This window comes from Anoplophora glabripennis, unplaced genomic scaffold, assembly GCF_000390285.2.
Source record: "Anoplophora glabripennis isolate ALB-LARVAE unplaced genomic scaffold, Agla_2.0 scaffold187, whole genome shotgun sequence".
NCBI lineage: Eukaryota > Metazoa > Arthropoda > Insecta > Coleoptera > Cerambycidae > Anoplophora > Anoplophora glabripennis.
Genome location: NW_019416381.1, coordinates 674,672 through 690,719, shown reverse-complemented (window position 1 = coordinate 690,719; position 16,048 = coordinate 674,672). Strand labels below are relative to the sequence as shown.

Below are 16,048 nucleotides of genomic sequence, written 5' to 3'. Positions count from 1 at the left end.
AAATACGAGGTCTGTTCATAAAATAACTGAACTTTATTTTTTTAACCTTTATTATATTATGTTAATTTTATACATTATTGGTACTTGCCTCATTCAAAGTAAGCAAGAATTGAGATTGGATAGAGACTGACGTGCTTTCTTGGGGCATGGAGATCCTTTATCAATCAACATCCACTCGATTTTTCTCTGTTTGATCATCGAACGGGGTACAAATTTTGCTGCAAATCGATGCATGTTCAATTTTCCAGTCAAAATTTCATGGCATGACGCAACTGACATGCAATTCTCTGACTGTCAATCGGCGATTTGCACGTACCGAATCTTTAACTTTCTGATCATGGGAGTCATCAGTTGAAGTCGTAGGCCCTCCTGGTCGAGGATCATCTCCAATTGACTGACGACCACTTTTAAATCGTGAAAAGCATTCATAACGATGCGTACGACCCAGAACATCATCTCCGTAAGTTTGTTTCAATAGTTGAAACATTTCCGTAAAAGTTTTCCCCAATTTTACGCAAACTAAATGAGGTATCAACAATCCAAAAACGTGTAGTTACAGAGGAGGTTATGCGCAACGAAATGCTGCCAACCACATGTCACTAAATATCTCCATTAACGCGTAATTCAAAAAGTTCGGCTATTTTCTGAACAGACCTCGTACTTGGTCGATTTTTTTTTTCAACATGAAAGTGGTTATCTTACACGACTACAGAGTTGACAAGTATATCAGAAAGCACTTTGTTGAGTGAAAATTTTGAATCAAGCTGTGTTTGACGTTATACAACCCGCATTACTTTTGCGTATTTAGTACTCATTACAAAATATATTGTATTTGAAATTACAATTACTATATCGTACGCAGTAAATTCAGTAAAAACGAAACAATTTTTTTTTTTTGGGAAAACAAAGCAAAAACGTTATCAAATTTAGTTTTTCGAAATGCCTGAAGTTTTTCTATGGATCACGTAGGTGTAAATCTTTACAAAGTGTCACTGTCATACCGACTTTCTAAGTATTGTAAGCGATATAAAATTATTGTTGAATTTAAAGTATTATGGCACATTTAACTGTCGCACAAAGAATTGAAATTTTAATACTTATCGGATACGGGGATAAGAGTAGAACGCAGCAGGAAGTATGCGATTTATTTAATGAAAAACATCCAGATCGCCGTATCAGCCAATCAACAGTCAGTAAGATAGAATCTAAATTTAGAGAAATTGGCAATGTTGTAGATATTCCAAAACCTGAACGTCCAAGCGTTAGTGAAGATCACAAACAGAACATTTTGATAAGTATGGTAGATAATTCTCATAATACTTCACGATTGGTTGCATTAAACAATGAAATTAGTCAGACCACAGTGCTACGTATCCTGAGGGAGGAAAAATATCATCCCAACAAAATTCAACTTGTGCATGAACTCAATGAAGACGATTCCGACCGCCGCTTACACTTTTGTGAAATTATATGATGGATTTATGTCAAGTAAATAGAGATGTACACCGGCAAATACTTTTTTCAGACGAGGCCACTTTTTGTCTCAATGGTACAGTGAACAGTCAAACTTGCAGGTATTGGAGCCGGAAAAATCCTCATTGGATGACAGAGGCACATATCCAACACCCACAGAAATTGAATGTGCGGGCTGGAATAGTCGACAACAGAATAGTAGGGCATTTCTTCTTTGAAGGAACCCTTACAGGAGAAAGATATTTAGAGTTTTTACAAAATGATCTTGTTCCAGAGCTTGCAGTAATTTTTCCTAACGATAATGACCCTGATATTCCTGATGACACCATATGGTTTCAGCAAGACGGTACACCTCCGCACTATGCGCGCCCTGTTTGAGAATTTCTGTTGTTTTCCTAGGAGGTGGATCGGCAGACGAGGACCGATAAAATGGCCCACGAGATCTCCAGATCTTACACTTCTGGACTATTTCTTATGGGGCTACCTATAGTCCAAAGTGTACGTTAATAGACCACATAATTTAGAAGAACTCCAAAATTGTATTATAGATGAAAAACACAGAGTTACCCCAGAAATAATTCATAATGTGCAAGAAGAATTTCTACACAGACTTGCATATTGTCAAGAAGTCGGTGGGTGGCAATTCGAACACTTAATTTAGGTAGAAAACTTAATGAATTGAATTTGCTTGACATAGGAATTGTTATTGTTTTAATGAATAAAATTTACGTTTTCTAACATTTAATCGTCATTTACTCGAAAACTTTCCTATGTGAGATGGCAACATTTTAGTACTGTCGTATCGACAACGAAACGATCTTTCAGAATCAAGAAAAAAATAGGGGGTTGCTATTTAAAAAAAAATGTCGATAACGTCATTATTCGAAAACAAATGACGGTTGAAAATCGCCTTTTATGCTAAAATATGTATTTTTTAAATTAAAAATCGACCAGGATTTTTCCCAAAAAAAAAATTGTTTCGTTTTTACCGGATTTATTCCATACTTTAGGCGCGTACGGTATATGACCAGTTTAATAGTAGACTAGTATACCTGATTGCATAAGCTGAATAATTGCCATCAGTATTTTTATCAATTTTGTAAATATGTTATTCAAATAAAAATATTATTCATATGTTCATTACTATATTGCTATTACTACTATTACTATTAGGGCTATATCATTATTGTGTAATTTTTCAAAACTCTTTGACATAATGTACAATCACATTTACCCAACATTTAAAATGTAAAGATCTTGTATGGTATGACAAATTTAGCTTGCTTAGCTCAATATTTATGTGAATCTCTCGATAAACATGAACAAGTGGATGTTATTTACTTCGACTTCCAAAAGGCATTTGATCAGATGGACCATTACGTTTTACTTTTTAAATTTGATCGCCTGGGTTTTTGCGCAATATTTGCTAAAAATTTTTTAGTCATATTTATCTGGCAGAAAACAATTTGTCGAGTATGATTGTAGTAATAGTATTCATGACTATTATAATTTGCAATCAATAATTGATTTCATTTTACAGTGGTGTAAAATATATCACATTCATATCAACGTTTCAATATGTAATGTAGTATCCTACACTAGGAGAAGATCACGTATTCTGTATAATTATCACCTTGAATCTACTATTACAAATATTGTGGAAGATTTGGGAGTCTACTTCGACAGTGGTCTTAGCTTCAGACAGCACATTAATAATATTGTGCTTTCTGCATCAAAGGCACTTGGATTTACAATGAGAAATACCAGATCATTTAAAAATACCTATACTTTAAAAATTCATTTTTATTCTCTAGTTAGGTCTAAGCTAGAATATTGTATTCTTGTTTGGTATCCATTATATAACTGTTGCATTGATATTATTGAATCAGTTCAAAGAGGTTTTCTAAAATACTTAGCTTTTAAAGAGGATGGTTTGTGCCCCCAAAGGGGAATTGATAACACTATTTTATTAAACAGATTTAATATGTTTTCTTTAGAGTGAAGACGAACAATTGTGGCAGTAACATTTTTATATAATATTATTCATGATAGAATTGATTGCAGTAAGTTACTGGCATATTTATATTTTTTAGCTCCAAGATTTCGAAGTAGGTACGAACGTCTTCTTGTGGTGCATATATCTCACAGCAACCTTTTGATAAAATCACCGGTACATGTACTAATGGGTAGCAATTTTAATGCAATTTGCAGTGAATGTGATATTCATGCCGACAGTCTACAAAATTAAACATTGTGTCATTACTTCACTAAATCTGTAGATTTACTACTGTTATGTTTGTATATGTATATCGGCATCTATTAATAATTTAAATCTGTTTTTGTATTTTTTATGATTTTTTAAATTTTCAATGTATATTTTTCGTTTTCCCTGCGTTTCCTGCAATTGGGTGATGTATACCTGTTGGAAATAAATGTCTTTATTATTATTACTTTTAGTTGAATAATCGGTTGGTTTGGTTAATTGCGATTGGTTGTTTCTGTGTCAGAAATAAGTTGGAAAATTGTTCGTAATTTAAAATAAAATTTAAATCAAATTTAAATTCAATTCAAATCTGTTTAGACTGCTGCGAAAGGAGACAATGAGGCTCCTGTTGTACAAACAGCATGTAATAAACAAATAGTCGTTTTCTACGTGTTCGGAATCTGTAAGCCTGAGAAAATATAATAATTCGTAAAAAATATCTAAAATCTCATGTTTCAAACAGCGTCCCAACACAATCCAAATGCAATCTACTACTAAACATTTTAAACAAATAATTGATTTTGTTCAAAATACGGTAGAAACTCAAATTCTTAGGTTCCACACCTCGCAGAAACCACTTGGTGATCTTGAGCTTTGTGTTAATAGTGATACTAAGTTTCATATTCATGATACTTGCTGCAAGTTTCTGGGTTTATATCTGAACTCGCATTTAAACTGGAAGAGACATTGTGAATTTTTAACATCTAAACTCGCATCTGTTTATTACCTTTTTTGTAACATTAGAAATGTAATTGGAACTGACCATTTACTAAAACTGTATTACGCGCAAGTTGAAAGCCGACTAAGGTATGGAATTGCCTTTTGGGGTGACTTCACTCTCTCACGTGCTGTTTTTGTAGCGCAAAAGAGAATATTGCGATGCATTACTGATGTCCCTAGAACACATTCATGTCGGGAACTATTTGGTAAATATAAACTCTTAACCCTTTATGGCCTTTATGTGTTTCAGATATGTTTGTTTTTATGCTTAATAATAAATCTAAGTTTTTAGCTAACTGTGACGTCTATAACGTAAATCTGGAATAAAGCATGTTTTGCGTATCCCTTACTCTAGAGCAGGGATGCACAGACTTATAGGGAACAGGGGCCACTTGGGAAAAATATAAGCCAAGGACGGGCCACTACAAACAATATTTATTAACACAAAATTTTTTATTTTTAAATAGTATGAAATACAATGATACAAATAAAATAACCTTCAAAAATGTTTGTTGTAATAATTATGTAATCATTACAATGTAATATTTCATATTTTATTATTTTGATGCATGACATTGCATTGAACTAACAAGTTTTTTTTATATTTGGCTCCACATTACTTGTAGCCACACGTATAATTGCTTCCAAATTTTCATTTGCCAGACGGTTTCGGTTTTTCGTTTTGTTAAGTTTCATCACTGAAAACGTTTGTTCACAAATATACGTCGATCCAAATAAGCTTGCGCATTTCAATGCATTTATTCGCAACTCTTTATAAGCGTTTTTATCAACGCAACGGTAGAAGTTGAGTAAATTACCTTCATTAAATTTGTTTCTTAAATTATCATCATTTTGCATGTCTATTAATTCCAGCTGCATTAATTCCGGCGCATTTTCGGGTGAAATGTTGAAAGGATTACTGAAAATGTCCAATAGCGGTTTAACTTTTTTGAAGTCTACAAAACGATTTTCAAATGCTTGTATCAAAATATCAATTTTTTCAACATGAGCGAAATTGACGTCAGTTTTATTGAACTACTTCTCCATAATTTTTTTGTAGTTCGGAAAATGGCCGTAATTGGTTGAATTGATTTGTGTCCTGAAAAGACTCAATTTGCATTGAAAGGACGAAACATGAGAGTATAGCTGCGAAATCAATTGATCTTTGCCTTGGAGTCGCGTATTTAAGACATTCAAGTGATTTGTGATGTCTACAAGAAACGCTAAGTCACACAGCCGATCAGGGTTGTCGAGTTCGGGGACGTCGTTTTTCTTTTCCGCCAGAAATAGTTGGATTTCTTCAATCATGTTAAGAAATCGCTGTAGTGTCAACCCACTACTTAGCCACCTTACTTCAGTGTAAAACAGGAGATCACCATATTCGCTTTCAATATCCTCGAGAAATTGTTTGAATTGTCGGTGATTGAGACCTCGTGATTTTATAAAAGTTTACGGTACTACAACTTTCATAACATTTTCAAATCCAAATAATTTTGAACAGAGGGCCTCTTGATGTATAATACAATGAAACTGCATTAATTCCTTGGTATTTATGTTTTTAGTTTGTAAATATGTTTTTAACAGAGTTACTATCCCAACCATTGAAGGTGCTGCGTCAGTTGTAATTCCAGATATTTTCGTTAAATCCAAATCCATTATAGAACATTTTTCTAGAAGAGCTTTGAGCATGTCACTTCCCCTGGTTTGACTTGTCAAAGAACTCATACCAATCAGTTCTTCACTCACTTCAAAATTTTGCGTTACACCTCGTAAAAATATTAATAGTTGAGCAGTTGAACTTATATCTGTAGATTCGTCGAGCGCTATAGAAAAATACTCAAAACTTCTCGATTTCGTAGCTAATTGCTCTTCTATATTCTCTGCTAATGCGGTAATTCTTCTTTGAACAGTCATCCGATTTAACTGAATTTTTTCAAACTTCTTTACATTTTCCGGACAAATTTTTTTTGCGGCGATATCCGAACATTGCTTAACAAACTCACCATCTTTAAAAGGCCGACAAGTTTTCGCTATTATTCGAGATATTTCAAAGCTAACTTCAGTGGCTGTTTCAGCATCTTGAATTGGTTTTGTAAACATAGATTGCTGGCCTATTAGTTCCCGTTGTAAAGTGGAAATTCTTTGCGTTCGATTTTCGCGTTAATTTGGTAAAAGTTGGATGCTGGGTTTCATAGTGCCTTTTCACATTATATTCCTTCGGAATAGAATCACTACTCTTGCATATTAAACAGACAATTTTGTTATGCGATGAAATAAAAAAGTATTTTTCGGTCCAAATATCATGAAACTGTCGATTTTCATCTTCAACCTTACGACTACGTTTCTTGCTGGGGCCTGGTTTATCCATATCAAAATTAATATTATATGTTAAAGTCGGTAAAAGCCAAGTTCGAACGACGAAATATTTACTCGTCACAGATTACAGTTCTCAAACAGTATAACGTTCGCTTATCCGTAGTCAAAACATAATTGCCCCGGTAGCCGGCGATGCGTCGTATTTATACGAGTTACCAAACATCGAGAACCATCCACTTTGTTCGGGGATCGACGTGTTTCGCGAATCTGTAATCTAGTTGATGTGACAGATTTCTAGTCTCGTAATAATATGCTTGGACCGGAGCGCGGCAAGTAGAATACTTTTAAAATTCGTTGGCGGGCCGCATAAACATCGACAGCGGGCCGCATGTGGCCCGCGGGCCGCGGTATGTGCATCCCTGCTCTAGAGTAAACATTACTTTTAAAGCTCCAAGCCGGATTGATGCCAACGTGTTCAATTATTTTCCAGAAAATATAAAAAATATAAAAAATGTATATGCTTTTAAATTCAATCTAAAATTGTATCTTGTTGGAAAGTGCTTATACAGGGTAGGAAAGTACCGACGGTCTATCTGAAGTTACGTGAAAGCGATAAAGTAAGCCATAGAAATCCATGCGATAGAGAAGGATGGCTATTATGAAGGCGTCATAAGATCCACTTCTTATTTGTGGAAGGGCGAAATGGGCGTTGACTATTAGATGCCTTCATTATAGCCATCCTTGTTTATCACATGGATTTCTATGGCTTACTTTATCGCTCTCACGTAACTTCTGATAGACCATCGGTACTTTCCTACACTGTATAGTACCGCAGACTTTTATACTTAATTAATAAATTGTAACGTTTATTTACTCTTTTTTATATTATGTTTTATATATTTTATGTTTTTTTATATATTACGTATGCTGTATATTTGTTAAAATTTCTTTTTTTGACAACTTGTTTGTAACAGTTATGACGTTTCTTATACATTATATGTCTTAAAGAATAAATAAATATCTGTCTCTGTTGTCAAAGTATCATCTAGTGGTATCCTATTTAAAATGAAAATTGGTACTGGTTAATCAGGACTACTTGTATATGATGGACAGTTCAGTCATGCAGTGTACAGTCCGTACAATATTGGTTGAGATAGAATTCCAAGAAAATTGTTTAAACTACTATAACGATTTACTGCAGCAGGGGCGTACCTCGAAATTTTTCGCCAATGTTTTTCTACCTCGGGTGTGGAATGCGGTTAATTCCAAGAAAATGACTCAGAGGTCTTGTAGGAATTCTATTTCAACAAATATCGTACGGACTGTACTATGTATACATGCTGTAATACTCGTAACCTTAATGGAATTGATGACAATTAGTAATTATCACCGGTTTTGATAATTTAACAAGCTTCGAGTGTTTAGTTACGTTTTCTCCAATCTTGATTTTTTGATATGAATCAACAACATAGTAATTAAATGTCAATTTGTTTGGACGACGTCATGGAATTAGAAAAAATATATTTCTAGATAATTTATTTAAAAAATGCTACATATCTAATATTATTAAATATTGCTCAATGGAGTATACAAGAAACTTGCAAATGACCTTGGAATTATTTTTTCGGTATTTTACTTTTGAACATACAGAAGAAAGTCCGTAGGTAGAAATAAAAGCGTAATGAAACACGTCAAATTAGCTAAGAGTTAAGGAAAACCTGTTTTAAAAATCTGTAGATGCCCTGAAACGTGTTTTAATAGTTTGTTTCTCAGTAAACTGATATTACTACTGAGTTTATAAACTGTTTTTATAGGAGCGGTTGTGAATTTTGCACTGCAAGAACGGTTACACAGAAACACGGAGTATTATAGTTACGCACAGAAATATGAAATAATTGTAACAAACTTATAACAGAGATGAAATAGAGAATAGTTGCACATTAAAATGTGTACTTTTTTAGTTTTCCATTACATTTAAAAAATTCGAAAAAATAAAGGCAACACATAAGTCACTGGCTATTTCAATAATCAATCGCTCAACGATCAGAATCGTATGTCGTTGCTTAATAAGCACTGGGTCGGCACGCCGCCGCCGCCGCCGGCGCCGACTCTGCATCTTGATAGCGAACATTCATAGAAACAAATATATTTTATCTAATAAAATAGTGAATATCTATCTAATCCCTTATTTATTTATCCCTTTATTTATTTCTTCTTATCTACACAGCTAGATTCTAATGTTTCTGTAAATGTCATTTTTAAAAGGTAATTTGATATCGAAACTAAATATGTCTAGATTATTGTTGGAAACTTTAAATGTGAATCAGGCTAAATTTTTTTCACCTTATTTATTAGTACAATAATTGTATTGTTGGTCATATACTAATTTAATTTTAAAATACACTTAAAGTGCGCCGCCGCGCGCGCGCCATTATTCTATGGCTAGAAATTGGCCTCAATGATTTGGGATCGAGGGGGATTATCCCTCTTTATCCTGCCTCATCTCGTGTAGGCCTGGACAGCCTTCGTAGGTGGGCCCCATCCGTCGTCTACCCCGACCGCAAATGCGGCCGGTGTAGGCGCTTTGTGGGACCTCCTTTTGTCCTGGCTGGGCCCCGCCGGCTAGGGCCCTTTCTTCTGGCGCTCTTCTTGCTTCGCCGGCTCGTCTGTGTATACACTTAAAGTGGAAGCAGATAAATTAAGTAATTAAGACTATTGATTATATCCAAAAAAAAAAACAGAGTTAAAAGAAATTATGACGTTCAAGCAATTTTATTGCATGAGTCGTTCAAAGGTTCATCTTAAATGAAACAACCGCGGAGTGCTATTAACTTAGAGGGTGGAAATTGGAGATAGGGGTGAAAATGCACCCCTTTCAGCTTTTTAGTTCAAAAATGAACCAAAATTTCGGTATAGTTCATAGGAAAAAATTTAATTAAAAGGAAAATTTTATGCAAAAAATCGTTAATAAACAATTTGCAATTCCAATAAACAAAAAATAATCAACATCTTTATCTCTTTATAAACAAAAAAACATCTCCATTTTTTGATTAAAAACATATCAGATTATTTATACATATACAGGGTGTCCCAGAATAACGTGTACAACGGAAGTCCACAGATTCGTCGACTCAAAATAGGCCGATTTAGGCTAATTCACCTATGTGAAATCTTTAAGTCATTGTACCTGCCAATTCTTAATGAGTGTTTACTACGACAAGATATACCACATGTTACTTCATTTTTCGATGTGGGATATGGATACACACTTACGAGGAATCAGAGTTATTTACAACGTGCCTAATTTTATTTAAATAATTAGTAAAAACAATCAAATACAATAAAAAATGCTAGAGATAAAAGTAACAAAGTTGATGTCATTAAACTTAGTATACAATTATAAAAACTGTTCAAAATGACCACCGCTGTTTCTACAACAAAGGTTAATAATTCGGCAAAGAAAGTTAAAGGACGTCTTGCGCAGTTCTTAAAGGCTAGGTATTAGTAGTAAATTATATTCTATTAAAATATATTTGGCAGGTACAATTTAAAGAAATGCTAGAGATAAAGGTAACAAAGTTGAAGTCAAATTTAGTACAACATTATAAAATCTGTTCAAAATTACCAGAGCTGTTTCTACAACAAAGGTTAATTCGGCGAAGAAAGTTAGAGGACACCCTTCGCAGTTTTAATGGCTATTTTTAAAACATTTATGGCATTTTGGATATGCCTCCACAACATTCTTCAGTGTTAGATGTGGAAGCATGGACTGTTGTTTTCAGAGATCCCCAAAGATAATACTCGCAAGGTGTTAAGTCTGGTGAACGTACAGGCAAGTTAACAGAAACAATTATCCCTTTACCGATCCATCGACACAATTATCCCTCTACCGATCCATCGACGGGGAAATTTTTGGTTCAGATACTGTCAGACATTTACAGTGAAATGTGATGGAGCGTTATCATGCATAAACCACATGTCAGCTCTGCCGTCACATCTCCCAATAACTATTATTTTGCAAAAAATTCTAAATAAAATTCCTCATTCAGTCTATTGGGTATAATAACAGTGCCAATAAAAATGCTATCAATAATGTTTCACTTTGACACCATGTGGATTTTTTGGAGCATTCATTGTGAATATTTATTATTCTGCTCCTAGTAAAATAAAATTGGCAGGTACTATGATTTAAAGATCAAATTGAAGATAATGCAAAACATTTAAAAATTATGTTTTTGTATCGAAACCGCTCATTCAATTAAAATTCTACAAGACTTCCAAATGGTATCGCCTATCAAATAAGAAATAGTTGTCTTTATTGTTCTATATAACACCAAAATGTGTAGATTGGAAGCAAACGTCCACACACCAAAATTAGTCAAAATCGAATAATACGTGTTCTAGTTATTTACAAAATTCATAAAAATCTCACGAATTTTGAGGCCATCTAGCGGAGAAAAGAAGCGATTTCGAATATAGGTGTCTAAATCTGCCTATTTTGAGTCCACGAATCTGTGGTACTCCGTTGTACATGTTATTCAGGGACATCCTGTACATATTCGTTATTGTTATTGCTAGTCGTTCTTAAAATGCATATCCATATTTATAAAGTCTAATAGTGATAATCAAATACTCTGCTCACGAACAATAGGTATATGTCCTCTGGAAACCAGAAAATCCTCTATATTCTTATAAATCCAGGCAAAGGGCAAAATTGACAAAAAAAAAACAAAATAGGTATATGTAAGTATGTACATATATTTATAAGCGATAGCCTATACAAATCGTAAGAAAATTTCTTTAAATAACGTTTTTATAATTCATTATAAAAAATTTGAATTATATTTAAATCACAATGCAATACTTTAAAGGCAATACATCAGAAGTAAATCGGATTTTTTTTGTAATAACAGACGAACTCCATGATTTGTATTTTTCCTCAGAGTAAGTCCACACTAAGGGCAGACAAGGGAGACATTGAAGCTGCTATTGTACAGATGGTACTAGCGAATACTAAGTAGGTATCTTCTATATTCTCCGGATCCATAATCCTAAAAAAGTATACAAAATCATAACAAGAATAGTTAAAATTAATGTTCTTAAAGTGTCTAAAGTAATATTTAGAAATTATTTACATATGCTTAATCTCAATACCTTACTCTGGACTCTCGACGTTGTATCAAGAGATTTAGTATAACGTAGGTATCGTATCTTCTTTTAGTTCACTTTTAAAACATTATGTTTTTGAATAATAATTAATAAACAATTAATTATCTCATATATCATAAGAGATTGTGGTTTTGTCGTATACAATATCATAAGAGACAAATTTATCAGTGAAATTTTATTATAATTTGTTTTTTTTGTGATAGAATCATGAATATAATGTGTATTTGAGACAGCGAATAAATAAATATACACGCGTCATTCTGATACGAAATCGAGAAAATAAAATTTAACAGCGCATTGTCTCGAATGACATTTAATAACATAAAAATCAACAACAAACATCAATAAAATAAATTGTCATTGGTAAATTTTAGACCAATTATATCGTGATAACATTGACACAATTTAAGTTCGTTGATGTTTTTTTGCACTGTTAAAACCACATAAAACATAATATGTCGATTATCGTTTTACATATACTCATAAGAAGAGTCTGTGGTTATGTCAGACAAATATTTTTATAGGCTGGAGCGATTTAATCTAAGTGGAAAAGAGTTGAAGATATAGGAGTACACTCCAGTTACTTAGCCATGGGTGATAAAACCATGTGACGGATATCGGGAAAAAACTAATTGTAAATCACACTTTGATAAATTCTAACTACAAATTCACAAAAATGTTGAACCGGTTAACATTTTTATCTAATCGATAATTACCATCGACTATTGTTGAATGAAATGTGCTTCATTGATGATTATTACTTTTTAAAGGTTAGATAATCTACAGTTTGTTTCACTAAAAGTCGGAACACCTCCGTATTTAGGATGGCGTTGGCCGATTTTGAAGATTCTTTTTTTTAAGTGGTAGTACTCAAAAAGGCCGACTCTTTGATATTATATTTTTTGAGATGTGATCTTTTCTGCAGTAAGAAAATACCCTCAAAAATTAAAAAACGTATTAGGCATTTTTTAAAAAAAGAAATAGGTGGCATTTTCGATTTTATCACACCTCAAAACCCTAAACACAAGGTTTCATTATTATAGCTTCTACAGGGTGTTCACAAACTAGGTGCAAACTTCGAAAAATTTCACTCGTTACAGAGTTTCCTGTATTAAGAGTGGAAAATATTTTCAAAGCATTTTTTCATGATTTTATTAACCGAAGCAGTTTCATTGATTTCACTGATACAGGGTGCTCACAATAAGACAGCTAAATAATATATTTTTCTTTTATTATACCAGAAATGAGTTTCACAACGAAATAATATTCAAATATTAGCCCACCATAATTTGGTATGCACTGTTTAATTCTTCTCCTCAACTGATGTGGTATTATTTGTCGACATGCTTGTCTAATTTTATTACATATATCTTAATTAAAAAAATGTATGTGTTTTGTGGGATTTTATGTGATCGAATAATCGGGCCCTTCTTTTTAACGTTAACCTATATGCAGAGATTTTTTTTGACATTTTTAAATAATGATTTCTGACATTTCTGACATGCATTTCCTCTTCATGTATGCAAGACAGAACTACTGCCTTCAACTAGATGGAGATGCGGTAATGGTCCATCATTGGTGGAATGAGAATTTCCCTAGAAAGTGGATATGCCGCGACAAACGAATTGTCAACTAACGGTTGAGTGGCCGTCAAGAGCTCCAGACTTGACGGCTCTTGATTTCTTTTTATAGGGAACTGTGAAAAATAAAATGTATAAAACAAGGCTACAGAACAGAGAAGACTTACGTAATAGAATTAAACAAGTATGTTGACAAATAGCACTACATCAGTTGAGGAGAGTTATTAGAAACAAGAGGAGACGAATTGAACAGTGCATACCAAATCATGGAGAACTAATAGAAAACAGTAGGTAGTATTTTATTTCGTTGTAAAACTCATTTCTGGTATAAAAAAATATATATCTTATTGTGAGCACCCTATATGAGTGAAACCAATGAAACTGCATGGATAAATTCGGTTAATAAAATTATGAAAAAATACCTAGAAAATATTTCCACTGATAATACAGGACAATCTGCAATAAGTGAAATTTATTGAAGTTTGCACCTATTTTGTGAACACCCTGTAAAAGTTATAATAATGAAACTTTGTATTTAGGGTTTTGAGTTGTGATCAAATCGAAAATACTATCCATTTATTTCTTTAAAAAAATGCCTAATATGTTTTTTAATTTTTGAGGGTCTTTTCTTATCTTAATAGTAGGCCGTTGAAAAAATCACATATCAAAAAATATATCAAAAAGTAGGCCTTTTTGAGTACTACTATATACAGTACGCGCCTAAAGTATGAAATAAATTCAGTAAAAACGAAACAAATTTTTTTTGGGTAAAATCCTCGAACAGTTCGATTTTTAATTTAAAAAATACATATTTTAGCATAAAAGGCGATTTTCAACCGTCATTTGTTTTCGAGTAATGATGTCATCGACATTTTTTTAAATAGCAATCCCCTATTTTTTTCTTGATTCTGAAAGATCGTTTCATTGTCGATCCAACAGTGTTAAGATCTTGCCATCTTACATATGAAAGTTTTCGAGTAAATGACGATTGAATGTTAAAAAACCCAAATCAATTCAAATAAAGCAAAAACATTATCAAATTTAGTTTTTCGAAATTCCTGAAGTTTTCTATGGAGCACGTAGGTATAAATCTTTACAAAGTGTCACTGTCATACCGACTTTCTAAGTATTGTAAACGATATAAAAATTATTGTTGAATTTAAAAGTATTCTGGCACATTTAACTGTCACACAAAGAATTGAAATTTTAATTCTTATCGGATGCGGGGATAAGATTAGAACGCAGCAGGAAGTTTGCGATTTATTTAATGAAAAACATCCAGATCGCCGTATCAGCCAATCAACAGTCAGTAAGATAGAATCTAAATTTAGAGAAACTGGCAACGTTGTAGATATTCCAAAACCTGAACGTCCAAGCGTTAGTGAAGATCACAAACAGTACATTTTGATAAGTATGTTAGATAATCCTCATAATACTTCACGATTGGTTGCATTAAACAATGAAATTAGTCAGACCACAGTGCTACGTATCCTGAGGGAGGAAAAACATCATCCCTACAAAATTCAACTTGTGCAGGAACTCAATGAAGACGATCCCAACCGCCGCGCCGCCGTTTACACTTTTGTGAAATTATGATGGATTTATGTCAAGTAAATCGAGATTTACACCGGAAAATACTTTTTATAGACGAGGCCACGTTTTGTCTCAGTGGTACAGTGAACCGTCAAACTTACAGGTATTGGAGTCGGGAAAATCCTCATTAGATGGCAGAGACACATACCCAACACCCACAGAAATTAAATGTGTGGGCTGGAATAGTTGACAACAGAATAGTAGGTCCTTTCTTCTTTGAAGGAATCCTTTCAGGAGAAAGATATTTAGAGTTTTTGTAAAATGAACTTGTTCCAGCGCTTGCAGTAATTTTTCCTAACGATAATGACCCTGATATTCCTGATGACACCATATGGTTTCAGCAAGACGGTGCTCCTCCGCACTATGTGCGCCCTGTTCGAGATTTTCTGGACAATTGTTTTCCTAGGGGGTGGATCGGCAGATGAGGACCGATAGAATGGCCCGCGAGATCCCCAGATCTTACACCCCTGGACTATTTCTTATGGGGCTATGTGCAAGAAGAATTTCTACACAGACTTGGGTATTGTCAAGAAGTCGGTGGGTGGCAATTCGAACACTTAATTTAGGTAGAAAACTTAATGAATTGTATTTGCTTGACATAGGAATTGTTATTTTTTTAATGAATAAAATTTACGTTTTCTAACATTCAATCGTCATTTACTTACTCGAAAACTTTCCTATGAAGATGGCAACATTTTAATACTGTTGGGTCGACAATGAAACGATCTTTCAGAATCAGGAAAAAAATAGTTGCTATTTAAAAAAATGTCGATAACGTCATTACTCGAAAACAAATGACGGTTGAAAATCGCCTTTTATGCTAAAATATGTATTTTTTAAATTAAAAAACGACCTGCTCGAGGATTTTTCCCAAAAAAATTTGTTTCGTTATTACTGAATTTATTCCATACTTTAGGCGCGTACTGTATATATA

The 16,048-nt window shown here is 33.4% G+C and overlaps 1 protein-coding gene across 1 annotated transcript in view; it reads right to left on the bottom strand.

The window, feature by feature from the left end:
• Positions 1-11,642: 11,642 nt before the first annotated feature.
• The window catches only part of LOC108906721 (equilibrative nucleoside transporter 3-like), a 12,470-nt gene continuing 8,064 nt past the window's right edge, over positions 11,643-16,048 (bottom strand). Inside the window, exon 8 of the mRNA XM_018710060.2 lies at positions 11,643-11,823. Within this exon, the coding sequence (XP_018565576.2) occupies positions 11,712-11,823 (112 nt within the window). The 3' untranslated portion in view covers positions 11,643-11,711. The remainder of the gene's footprint in view (positions 11,824-16,048) is intronic.